General features: G+C 39.6%; 2 protein-coding genes across 2 annotated transcripts in view; one reads left to right on the top strand and one right to left on the bottom strand.

Moving 5' to 3' along the window:
• Positions 1-927, bottom strand: part of LOC138025188 (uncharacterized) — a 16242-nt gene extending 15315 nt beyond the window's left edge. Inside the window, exon 1 of the mRNA XM_068872382.1 lies at positions 424-927. Coding sequence (XP_068728483.1) covers positions 424-600 — 177 coding nt within the window. The 5' untranslated portion in view covers positions 601-927. The remainder of the gene's footprint in view (positions 1-423) is intronic.
• A 56-nt stretch (positions 928-983) lies between these two features.
• The window catches only part of LOC138025186 (HEAT repeat-containing protein 5B-like), a 53821-nt gene continuing 41151 nt past the window's right edge, over positions 984-13653 (top strand). The window contains exons 1-5 of the mRNA XM_068872380.1: positions 984-1226; positions 1404-1615; positions 4290-4338; positions 8476-8535; positions 8760-8909. Coding sequence (XP_068728481.1) covers positions 1098-1226; positions 1404-1615; positions 4290-4338; positions 8476-8535; positions 8760-8909 — 600 coding nt within the window. The 5' untranslated portion in view covers positions 984-1097. The remainder of the gene's footprint in view (positions 1227-1403; positions 1616-4289; positions 4339-8475; positions 8536-8759; positions 8910-13653) is intronic.

Genomic DNA, 13653 nt, shown 5'->3' on the forward strand with positions numbered 1-13653 from the left:
ATTTAATTGGTACCAGTCCCTCGCGCGTGGAAACGATTCGCGCGTGGCCCAAGCCTGCGTACTCATTTTGCCGCGGTGTCGCAACTCGCTATTCCGTCGATCTAACAGAGAAAAAACCTCTGGCATCCAGGGCCTGTACAAAACCATCCCTCAAGATAAAGTAATACTAATTAAAAGATAACTTGAATTCTTAATCAAGGATTCTGGAAGCTCGCTAAAAAAGCTATAAATCATAATAAATGTCTGTCATCAATCTGTGGGCTAGCTACCACGATCTTTGTACATGCATTTTTAGTGTTGTTGTTGGAATATTTTGACTTCTCCGTGACCCGTCACCCCTTGTTTACCGGCTGGAAAAGGACATTCCACACAGTTTACAAGGACATAACATAAGCTTAAACAGACGAGCTGTGAGTAGCTTACTTGCTTTTCCAAGTCTTCTACTTTCTTGGTCATGTCATAAATGTTTCCATTTAGCCTGTTGCACTCCCTTTCTTTCTCAAGAAGTTTGCTTTTTAGTTCTTCTCGTTCTTTTAAACCTGTTAGAAAATCTTGAGTTGTTTTGTCGCGAGTTGATTCTTCGTTGTTTTCTCCCGACATTAGCAAGACAAGTTGATGAATTCTTCGCAATTGCCTGTCCTTGTGATGTGTCACCCGTCACTGGCAGTTGTTGATAATGAGAAGCTGTTTGTGTACTATTTCTCGATGGTTGCCAACACACATTCCTTCACGCTCGATTGCCCCTTACTCTGTTCATCCCATAGCAGAATTTGGTAAGAAATGTAACCCCTCTCAACCTACATAAACAATTACTTTGAATTCTTAGTCGGTAGCAAGTCACTCACAGCAAGTCAATATTGCACATTTTCAGCAAGCAACAGAAAGCGAGACACCAATGCCCCCCCCGGCTCCTCGTTGCATCAGGAGATAGAAGGACAGCCTGGGGAGAGTCCCTGAGTAGGAAGAATGCGTGATATGAGCCCGCGATTATTTAGATCCAAGATGGCGGAAGTAAGAAGGAGTTGCCACTAGAAGTAACACTAGGAGTTTAATCCAAACTATGTAGTATATTATTTGCATTTTAGGACCTGTCCACGATGGATTTTGACACACCAACATTAGTGTACAATGAAGAAGCGTATGGCCGGACACCAGCAAACCAGAAATCTATATTTATCTATGAATGGCTCAGGAATCTTGAGGATAACATTTTTCGTGCATCGAAGGTGATTTTCCTGGCCTTTTGGCTTATTTTTTAAATTACATCCTTGCTCCATTCGTTTTACTTCACTTTTTTCCATATACTATTAATCTGTCTGTATTTAGCTGAGAGTTTCATCATACAATAATGTACATGTGCTGTGTATAACTGAAAACTTATTTTTTTTCAATGTGTTTGATAGGCTGAAATAAAAGATTATCAACAAAAAATTGAGGAGCAACTTTCCAAACAGTTGACAGAAATACTTGGTCCACCAACCAGACAGTTGTTGGCAAAGTGTTTTGCACAACTTTACAGCGTTGGCAATGCCATGACATTGTATCAAACAGTCACTAAGTGCAGTGATATAATCAGATCAAAGGATGAATCACAGTCATACCTTCCAGTCAAACTGTAAGTTCCTGTTTTGCAAGTGTTGAGTGTCTCTGAAATATAATTATGTGCTGAATGATATTTTTTTCAGTCAGGATATTAGTTTGATTTGTCTCAGTCATAATGTACTTTTAAGTCTCATACAGTATAAAAAAATGAAGCAGTTAATTTTTGTGAGGGATTTCCCCACACTTTGTCAACACCGGCGATATGCCTGGCTTTATTTGTATATGCGAGCGAAGTGTTTGTCGCAGAATGAGTGTTTGTGTGTGACTACCATTACTCTTCTCCGCTGTTGTCATTTGGCGAATTTCGACTTGTTTTCTCGGTGCGATTAATTTACAAGGTAAGGAGAAGTCGTCTTTCTTTTTGACATTTGTATTAAGCGAGTTGTGCCAGCTACATGTATATTGCAAGGAGTCATGCCTTCAAACTTATATCGGACAGATATAACATAATGACAAAGTCCAGTATTATCCTGTAGATTTACGATTAGCAACTTGAGGTTCACTCTTTTAACTAGGATTTGTTGACACGGTGTGTGACGGTGCCAGTTTCTGTAGATTCGCACATTAAAAAGCTAATGCCCTCAAACTTCCTGTCAAAAACTTTCACATTTACTGGTAATGTTAAAACCGAAAAGCTAATTAATTTGTAAAGAAAGTATAGCTACGTACAGTGTTGTAAGCTGGAAGCACGAATACTCTTACATGTAGCTGACAATTGCACTTGCCTGCTGATTTATCCAGCTTTATCGTAAACAAATTTTCCTCTGCTACTAGCGACTGATTCCAAAATTTCCACTGATGAATAAAAGTACACATGTAGACGGCATTTACCTCTTTGTCGAACACAAATATTTCATGAGTCTCTGAAGTAGGGTGTTCGTGCCTTAAGCACATTGGCAGTTACATGTACAATGTAATTGCAAACGAGTTGGTGGCTGAGAAACTTGTTGTACAATGTAATGCATCATAAGCCCTAACCTGCAAAATGTTTACTTCAGTAACTCTTAACACTGTCAATCACCACCCCCTCCTTCCTCTGTGATAAGTTGGGGCCATGTCCAGCTTTGTCTGCTGACTGGGAAATACTCAACCCAGGGTAAATAGCATTACCCATTGAATGGAACAGTGGAAATTTTGGGGGCTTCCCATTATGCCTGACCATCAGGAACTTGAAACGAGAATTTTTGTAAGTGGAATGGCATGTTTCGGTTGGCCCGGACCGACCAGTCAAAGAAGACCAAGAGGTGGTCCCAAATATTCTGGTCAGACCAAACTGAAACGGACCTTTCAATTTGACTTCAGCCTGAAATTTCCGGAAATTTTGGCTTAAAGTGCCACTAACCCCAAAATGTTTTTTTCGCTAAAATGAATCTTTGCACCAGTTCGAAACGCATTGCCGCCATTTTTCCTTTTTCTAACAAATGCTGCCATTTTATAGGTTTCAAAACTTGCGAAAAACCAAGGATCTTTTGTTCACGACCGAGTCAGAAGGGGAGTGGGTCTATTGCTGATTTGACGTCACAAACTGATTTACATTGCATTAACTCTTTGTAAACATGCATGCAAAGTAGTTTGTGATGTCAAATCAGGAATAGACCCACTCCCCTTCTGACTCGTCTGTGAACAAAAGATACTTGGTTTGTCGCAAGTTTTGAAGCCTATAAAAAGGCAGGAATTGTTAGAAAAAGGAAAAAATGGCCGCAATGCGTTTCGAACAGGTACAAAGATTCATTTTAGGGAAAAAAATATTTTGGGGTTAGGGGAAATTTAATGGAAAGCACCCTTTCTTACCATTTGCTAAATTTTCCAGTTTCCAGTCTCTCATCAGCCAAAAACAATTGCAAATGGTAAGCGCCATCTCATTGGGCTGGTTTGCTGATTTTGGAAAAACTGTTACCATTCTCACACACCACTGGTACAGCTGTAGCCATGTCAAGCTGACCGCCGCAAGCCTGACCTTTATTGCAAATTGAAAGCTAATACAAGTAGCATTACACTAAAGACCGGAAATAACGATATATAGTATAGTACATTATACTGGTTTTGTGTAAAAACTTAATCTTTGGGTGGGTGGGTGGGAAAGTCTGCAATGGCAGACGCAACGAAAACAACTGCCTGCTCGATAGGTCACATGACCTATACCCAGGCCCCAGCGGTGCATGAGAAATGAGTACTCAGTACAATGTATAGAAGAAAGAAAAACTTACCTTGGACTAGCAGCAGGGGTTTGAACTCCAGCCCTTTGGAGCATATTCAATCTTTTATCTATACTACATGTAGATCTCAGAGACCAACTTGTTTGTTCACTATCTGAAGTCAATTTATTCCTGTTTCAATCACATCTTTTTCTCAAAACTAAATTTACAGTATGCCAAATTAGCTGGTTATGGTGGATTTGGGCACACTGAGAGTGGTTTACAATGAGGAACATTAATACGTAGGTGCACATCTGTATTTTTCTTCAAAGCAAGTGTGAAGTTTTTGTGATGGTAATTAGTTCTACTTTACATATGAATGGAAACTAATTTTCATAAGAAAAACTTTGCACTTAGACTGACTTTGAAGAGGAAGCCGACATGAGCCCTGGTGTTCTGAAGTTGAGGTTAGAACTTCTCACTTCAGGGATGTAATTTCGTTAATAATATTGTAACTCAAGTTTTGTTACATCACTATGACTCTTATTACAGGACTGCAGTGACTTGCATTGGTGCAATTTATGAAAAACTGGGAAGAATGGTAAATATCTTTGATGTGTTTAAAGTGCCTGTCACCTCAACACAGTTTTCTACCTTTCGTATTTACATGTATTCTCCAAAATGGACGAAATACATTATGTTGTTTTTCGAACCATTCGAGTAAAATTTCACTTTTTTATTTGCTTTGAAAGATGGAAACTGTAGTTATTACTGTATATACTTTGATTCATAACTGCGCAATGAAAGGGAATGGGGTTAATACCGGTTGACGTCATAGACTGCTTTGCATTTTGCGTCTACCCGGTATCGAACCTATTCCCCTTTATTGCTTGGTTGTGGATCAAAGTATGACCACTTTTTCCTTCCTTCAAAGCAAATAAAAAAAGTGAATTCTCAATCCAAAGATTCTAAAAACAGCACCATGTATTTAAGCACTAAGAAAAGTTCAATGTCACTTAAATCTACAATGATATAAACGATTATAACATAAGCCAGTGGAAAAGCCTGGCGAGTAAGCATCAAACAAGGATCTTTAACAAGATCACTTAAAATCAAAGGCCCACCTTCAACCGACAGGCTTTCAGACTGTTTGTTTTGTTAAGGAAATTCACATAGCGGATCGAGCGATTGGATGGATTACAGCTTTGACGGGATTTCCATAGATGAAAGTAGGTCCCCGCATGCAACGCCTGTAGGGTGAACGTGGGCCTTAAAGGAAGAGGTAAATGACACTTCGGTGCACAGTAAAATAAATGTCAATAATACAGGTCAATGGCAAAGCCTAGCAAAATAGTTGATGGCACACAATCACTTCCAGGGATTGAAGGCTGCACAGATCGATGAGAGCATGTAGGTTAGATGCCAGTGAATGCCAGGATAGGGGTGAACCATCCTTAAACTGGAACAGGAAACTGTTTGGGTTAGATTCAGGCGTTTGAAGGATGTATTTGCACACCGAAGAGACAGCGCAAATGATCATATGGGACTTCTTGATGCAGACCTCCATGTGATGTGGAGTCGTGATGTATCATCAGAGCGGGTGAGGTGTATGTTGCGGTTGAAAGGACCGTTACATGTGAGCTCACTGCATCTCAGAAAGCCAAAAAAAGCTAGGGTGAAGGATGCCCAGAGCATCACCGTATCAATGGCTGGAGAACACTCACGGGACAAGCAATGAAAAAATATTCTTCAAAATGTGCAGGGTAATAGGCTGTCGGAATCACCTACAGAGACCGAGAGTGCGTATTTTATACCACAAAAGGTGCTTAGAAGGCACAGCATAGCTGCGAAGTTGAGATTGCAGTTGAACTTGACATGTACATGTAAATTGTGTATTGTTGCCAAATACACTTTAAGGGTACAGAAACTAACAGAATCAGCTAGGTGGGTAGGGAGAAGGGGTGTGAATGGGGTAATTAAGGCAAATGTGATTGAATTTCTGCTCTCCTGAGGTGTTTGTCTTCCTAGTTGAAGAAGCCAGAGATCCCACTAGGTAGCCAGAGACCTTGTTGGTTAAATATGGGTCAGATATTCCGGGATGGGGTAGCCAATAGGTGAGGCTTCTGGAGCCAATGATGTTATGGGTGCCTCTAAATATACAGCTGTTAGGGTGAAGTTGTACTGAGGGGTGCAAAGGGTGATGGGTCTGAGGCAGTCCATGATGCGTGAAACTTTTGAGCTCTTAGCATTGAGGATGGAAACTACTGCCAGGTTATCGCAGGAAAAGTGAACATGCCTATTGCACCAGTTAGGACCCCATATAGCACAAGCCAGGTAGATGGGAAAAAGCTCTTGCCAGGCAATGCTTATATCAGGGTTGGACCCGAGAGCTTGCTGAGGGAGCCACCTGCCCTGGAGCCAGTGAGTGGGAAAATACGCACCCTAGCCTATGCACCCTTCAGCATCAGAAAACAGAGAGCTGAAATATTTGAAGGGTGCAAAAGGGGGAGAAACAAGCTGACCCCATTCCAAGAACCCAGAAAAAGGGCCCACATATCCAAGTCCTTTGCGAAATTCCTTGTTTAGTTGAATAAAAGAGGCAGGATTGAGGGTCACCGAGGTGACAGACAGTCTTGCTTTGACACGACTCAATGAGGATACGGAGCGTAGAGGGCTTGTCTTCCAGAAGTCCTGCTTCCATTCGTTTGGAATCCAGTAAAATGCCCATAAATTCAAATTCAGTTGAGGGGTGAAATGTCTCCCCTGGGGCAAGGGGTATGTCCAGTTCCGTGAATAGGGTGAGCACCTTGCACAAGGCTGTAGAACAGAGGGAGCAAGGAGGTGGTAAGGCAATGGAGGATGTGTAGGACCCCTAAAATATTGAGTTTGGAACAGATGATCCACTCCAAACCCTCAGAGGAGCAAATTGAAAAGGTAAGGTGCACTTCTGAGGCCAAAAGGAAGGACCATGTCAAAAAAATACAGCCCTTTCCAGTGCATGCCCAATAGTTCCCAGTCAAGACGGTGGACAGTTATTATCCAAAAGGCAGAGTGCACAACTTGGTCTTTGACATTAATGCACCTTTGCCAAGGGAGAGGAGAAGCTGAATAGCATCATCTACAGTGACATATTGCAAGTAATAGTCCTCAGCTGGTATGTTGGCATTGATACTAGATGGTAACTGTTTGGGGTAAGAGAGGTGGAAGATAGTATGCCATTTTTCTGCATGCTTTTTGGGGACTAGACCTAGAGGGAAAATATGAAAGTTGGGCAAAAGGAAGGGGCCCTCTGTATGACCAGTGAGTAGATTCTTTTCCAAAATGTCAGGGTGCAGGTCAGCCGAATGCAGATTAGGACAGGACGTGCTAATTCTGGGGCCAGAATAGCCAATACGGAACCCTTCCCTTAGCCCCTGGCAAAAGAAAAAAAAAATGCAAATGATGGGTCCGGTGACCCTCAAGATAGTTTTCAAGTAGGTTAATGTTCACAGGAGTCAGGGTGACTGGGTGAGGAGAAAATCATCGGCATTTGGGATCAAGGTAGAGTTGGGGATGAATGGCCTTCCAGGACAGGGTAGGGTCCCTTGCAGCTCTCCTTTGGAAGTCCAGGTCATAAGCCAGCCAGGCAAGGCAATTAAGAACTTTTTGTGGGCCGATTGGACAATGTTAAGATACGTGAACATGTCCACTGCCCAGTGAGGGTATGCCCCTAAAACGACAGTACCGTACATAGAAAAAGCGGATAGCCAACGGTCAAAGGTATCAATTGGCGTTTTTTGGCTCTTTTCTGGCCAGGAAAATGGATGGGTACAGAGTCTCCGTGTTAAGGAACTCGGATGTGTTAAGAGAGAGGAAGCAGAATTTTCGGGGAGCAGGGATACAAAATCAACAAACTCACCCTGCTGTATAGCTTTCCTTGTTTTGTCGTCTACGTGAGCGGTCAGGTCGCCGGAATGAGGAACTCCTGACTGATTTGGCATGAAGCTATATAAATATATATACATAGGCGACAACAATGTAACCGTAGGAGATGAGTCACCGTTAAGAACTACAGATAGGAATACGAGGGGATAACCCTATTAGATCATATGAGAGGGTGGGAGGGGAAAACTCACTTCACGGTCAGAAAAGACTGAGGATTTTTCAGAGAAAATGTGCACATATAGCAGGCGCAACTACTTTGATTGGGTGGCGAGTTGGCTGCACGTGTCGCCAAAAATCTGATTGGTTCCAGTAAAAGGAGGCGAGAAAAACACGTGTGTAGATCAGGTGCAAGCGCACAAACAAACAGTTGACGCAATCAGTAAGGTACAGAGGTCAGTTGAGTTAGACATTAACTACAGTTTATGCTAAAGCAGAAACAACCATTAAAAACATGTTTCAACAGAATCTTCTGTCATCTTCAGTTTGAATTACAAAGTACAGAGTTGAATATATAGTGGGCACAAAATGCTAATTAACTATCAGAACAAAAGGAAACATGACAACGTAAAATATTAAAACTTTGTGTTTGATTAATAGCTAAGCTACATGAAATTGCTCAGGCAAGCAGCGTTCATGGCTGAACACCTGTAAATGATAGAAGCACACCTTTAAAACAATTTTATCCTGAATGGTTAAATGGATGCATTCCTGACCAGTCACTGTATCCCTGTGGATGTAAGCTGTGTATTGCTTGCTTAACAGGAATCTTTTGATGCTGTTTTCAGTTTCCTAACACATTTCCATGGATTTTCAGGCTGGTGGATCTTTTCAGGAGACAGTACAGACTCTAATGAAAGCCATGAGAAATGCTGAGGTATACGCATGAGGATATAAAATTTTTACTGTTCAAACAAAGAGTAATATTTTGTTTTCTTTATAGCTTTTGATGAGTAGATAACGAGACAGTGTACTATAATACACATGTAGCTGTTGTTTCAGCTTTTTAATTTCTACAACTACAATGCACTATCATTACCATAAAAGACAGCATTGTCCTTTCCTGTGCCTCCAAGCAAATTTATGTTTTTGTTTTTTTAGTCTCAAGGGCGCTGTGAAATCATGTTATGTCTGGAACAAGTGCTTCGTGGCCTTGGAAGCAATGGAGCAATGCTTCACAGAGATATTTACAAAGCAGTGCGTGGAGCCTTAACAGACAGAAGCATGTCAGTTCGATGTGCAGCAGCAAAGGTGAGTTTGTTAGGGCTCTATTAAAAATATTTTGACACAAATAAACACAGCTATAATTTTTTTCTTTCTTTCTTCATTATGAGAGTGTGACCAAAATGTGACATTAGGGTAATAATTACACTGTAACAACTACTGTATGGTACTCACACATTCGGATACATGTACCCCAAGCTAACGTTGTAATTTGAGCGCCACGATCAATTAAAATTATAACGGTTTGTATGGGAACTTGTGAATGTGTTTAGAAGTAGAAAATAGAGAACATGAATTGACGAAAAATGCCTTTCCCTGTCTTCTTGATACAAACCACATGTACTTTATTGGCATTTGTTTGGCGTACTTTGGCCATTTCAGCATGATTCTAGTGGGTTGTGCATGTAGGTTCTGTATTATATTATAGGGAGAGGACAACAGCGATCCGACAACTCACTGGAATTGCACTGAAATGGCCAAAGTATGCCACAAAAACGCTAATAAGGTATCAAATTAATTACAACGTTAGCTTGGGGTACCTTTGGTGGCTAGTGGTACCGAACCGCAAAGCAGTGACATGAATATCCAGCACCTCATCTCGAATACTGTGGTCCTTTGTTTGTAGGCATAGGTACGGGTCAACGCAACCGTCTCGAAGATGGCAACTGTTATATTTTGAGAACATTAATCGGGCACAACAAGTCAATGTCATACGACGAACTGCTCACTACGGCTAGCATGACATCTTTATATTGTAGGCGCTTACATCAGGAGTTAATACTTCTTTTTAAATGTCTAAATGGTATGGGTCCTACAAATATTGCTAGCCTTTTTAAATACAGGCATACACCTTATAGGCTAAGAGGCGAGGGCTTGAATTTGGAATTACCTAAATTTAATAATATTGTAAATTTAAGAAGAATTCTGTCACTTATTCATTAACTAAGTTATGGAACAGTTTACCCTCTCATGTGCGTCTTTCAAGTGATGCTAGTGACTTCAGAAGTAAATTGCACGATTGCAGTTTTTTAGAATGTGTCTTATAGTGTACAATTGTAGCTTTTAACAGCTTTTAGAACGAGTATTAGAGTTTTCCAAGTCATGTTTTTAGTATGTGGCTTTTTGTTGTTTTTAAAATTGAATTATATTATATGGCCGCTGTAATTATTATAGATTTTATTTATACACGTTCGTATTTTGAACGAGTTTTATAGCTCTTTGACGTAACGTGTTAAAATAAATGATTGATTGATTGATTGATTGCACTAGCCACCAACACAGTTAGATAATAGTGTTTATGTGTTTATGGGAAATGGCAAACATCGGCTTGCCATTTCACATTTCATGTAAAAAATTAATAATAAAGATGGTTGTGACTTAAGCTTTGTGTTACCCATGGCAATATTTAGTTACCAAAAAGCAAAAACAAGACTCTGAGTCTTTTACACATTGTTTGTAGAAAAAGGAGTCAGTTATGAACTATCTATAACCATGAAACCTACATGTAATTTTTCCTCCTTTGGCATACCGGAAAATGGTTTTGGGATACTTTTTTTTCTGCAAACAACTTCTTACGTAGAAGAAAATTTCATGTTTATGTTGTAGTTCAATTTTGACCTCTGGTTTAATTTTTTTGAACCAGTTCAAATTTTATGAACCAGTACAGAATTTGTGAACCAGTCCAGAATTTTTAAAACTGGTTTATTATTATCAACTGTCTAAAAAAGGGATTTTCCTTATTTTGGGATGTAGTTAAAAAGCAGGGGCTTGGTTTTTTCGGGGGTCTCAAAAAATATGTGATATTCCTTTCTTTCGTTCTACTTCTACCCCTTCCAGGTTGTCCCCTCCTAATACCCCTTATTCCCACTCCCTCTACATGTATGACACCCCACACAGACTTTTCACACTTCTCAAGAGTTTTCCTTTTACACACCTGAACTTGAACTTGAATTCCCTATCTGGATCTGCTGCCCACTCTCTCATCCACTTGACTACACAAGCAGCTCATGCAAATTCTCAATGATAATTTATAATAATTATTATTATTCATTCAAAATATTTCCCTGTTTCTGATTGGTTAAAACCACACGCATAATTCACCATAACCAGCTGCTGTTCACCAAATTTGGAAAGAAACTTCGTCATATTGAATCGATGACATCAAAAGTGCAGCCCGCTGCAGATTATTGAACCAATGATGTCAAAAGTGCAGCCCACTGCAAATTATTGAACCGTTGACCGAAAAAAGATGGGGACGAAATTGTGTTATTTTTGTTGAGCAGAAAAATGGCTGCGAGTAGGTTTAGAAGTTTGAGCGAAGAAAATATTTTGAATGAATAATAAAGCAATTATTGAATTCAGCTTTCGTAGAATATGAAGAATTCTGCAGATCTCGGAGGATGTTATCCACCTCGGCCTTCGGCCTTGGTGGATAACACCCTCCTCGACTTTCAGAATTCTTCATATCCTACTCAGCCTCATTCAATAATAATTATTGCTAATTATTTTAATAACATAGAGGGCAAAATTACTGATTGCTGATTGGTCAATGAAGAGGGCATTTTTTCTTAATTTTGCTTGTGAAGAGAGCAAAATTACTTGCTCACAATTGGTTGAACGCCAAAAATACTCGCTCCTGATTGGCTGAATGCATCACTTCCACATTCAGTTGGTTTCTTCATTTTCAGCAAATATACCATGCCCAGTCAACATATGTCAGCAAAACAACTTTGTCTTCTTCGAAGTTTGTCTTTTGATATATTTGTGTTGCATTTGCTAAAATGCTATAAGGGATCAAGAACTAGATACTCTGGAAGGTGAATTGTTGAGTGATAAGAGGAAGAGCAAAAGATGTTTCTCATGAAAAGCTTAAAACTTGGATCGACCTGCATGACGCCTGGTGTAGCGGGGATTGTCAGGTTGAATCAACAAGTCAAGGGCTTTCACGTTTTTACCAAGGCATCTTGCAGCTTGACAAAAAAGGTCACAGAACATTGATGGGAGGACAGAGTGGCTCAAACTTGGTGGCAGAAGTTCTTTCTGTGAACAAATTGTTTGCCTTCTTTACTGATGCATGTTTTTAAGTGGATTCTTATTTTCAAGTGGTAGAAGGTGAATTAAATAAATTAAAGGTTAACATTTGGTTAAATCGTTGTTGCTTTTGTCAGGGAATGAAACTCGAATTTTTCTCTTGAGTGGATAGACACTATAAATAGCAATCATCCATACTCATTTTGGACGTAAAAAAGTAGTTGACTTGTTTGTCTGTTTGCTTTGCTTGCGAGCAAACGAGTGTTTTTACTCTGCTTGGCAGATTGTTTTTCGAGGTGCATCAACAGTGTTAAGGAAATCTTGCCCTCTATGTTATTAACAAGTAATCGCAACGGGTCCTCGTAAAATTAAGGATTAATATCACTTATCATAACACTACAAAATAATTATAATAATACCATTGTAACATTATTGTATTGTTACTTTCTGGTAGTTGTATACTGGTCTTGTTAATTGAAAATCTGAGAGATAAAATTAATGTTCGTAAATGTTGTATTAAACAAGACTTTAGTTATATTGCTGGATGAATCATTAAAGAATATCACTGTTTTTTCATTACAAACACTAGTCCTTCTATGTGAACGACAGAAAGGGTTTAGCTCTGAGGAAGGGCTAATGCTCAAAATGCCAGCTTTCAAATTTTTTTACAGTGGTCAATTTACCATATCAACTCGCTTGATAAACCCTTTTCTTTATAATATTTCACTTTCCCATGGACACAGCACCACAGCTTCTTTACAGTCTATTGGCAACCCCTTTATGCTTTACTTCCAATAACCATGAACCAATATTCTTAACCCAATGACCAAGACAATGATTGTTTTGGACTAAACACAATTACCAGTATGCTGTACTACAATGTGTGCCATTCCCTTACCCAGAATGAAGTGTCTGACACTTGCAAACTGCAGACTAATCCAGACTGACAGTCATTGAAAGCAAACCATTTTAAAATGTGTGGTTAGACGTAAATACTTTTTTTCAGCACTAATCAAATGGGTGCTGGGACTGTTTATCCCCAATCACTAACATTATTAATTAATAGCACCAGAGACAGCAATCCACCATAAGAATCTTAAGATTTCTCTACTTTATTCTACAATGTACATGTATACATACTCCAAAAAGAGTTTATGTCCAATTATGTTGAAATGGGTGGCGTTAAAAAAAAAAAACTGGTTTGAAAAAAAAAATGGACCAGTTCAAAAAATTCTGGACTGGTTCAAAAATTCTGTACTGGTTCAAAATAGTTAAACCAGAGGGCACAATTGAACTACAACACATACGGCAAACGCAAAAATGCCTATACTTTCAAGTAGAAATTAATGGCAAGCGGCAGCCGTCAAACGCGGAAAATGGTGGGAAAATCCTGGTCACGTGACTTGTTCACTTTTGCTGTTGGCGTTTTAAGTAAACGTGGTGCTAAATCTCTGTAATACAATGTAATTACATGTACAGCGTGAAAGGAAGATTTTAACTTATTTATTCCTACAACCATTACAATGGAGTTTGAGTTTGAGTTTGAGTAGCCGCTCAGAGTGCACCTTCAATGCTATCCACCGTTTTAGTAATTATGTTGATGCCTGGGAAATGATAGCAAAGTTTAAGTGTCCAAGTAGACTGAGGTCTGCTCCCCAGGGTCTCCTGTTCAAATCTGTTCATAAGCATTTTGGTCAGTACAATGCAAAGAGTTATTTCGGCAGAACATTAAGTTTAGGGG

The sequence above is a fragment of the Montipora capricornis genome, chromosome 12 (assembly GCF_036669925.1).
Source record: "Montipora capricornis isolate CH-2021 chromosome 12, ASM3666992v2, whole genome shotgun sequence".
NCBI classification, from domain to species: domain Eukaryota; kingdom Metazoa; phylum Cnidaria; class Anthozoa; order Scleractinia; family Acroporidae; genus Montipora; species Montipora capricornis.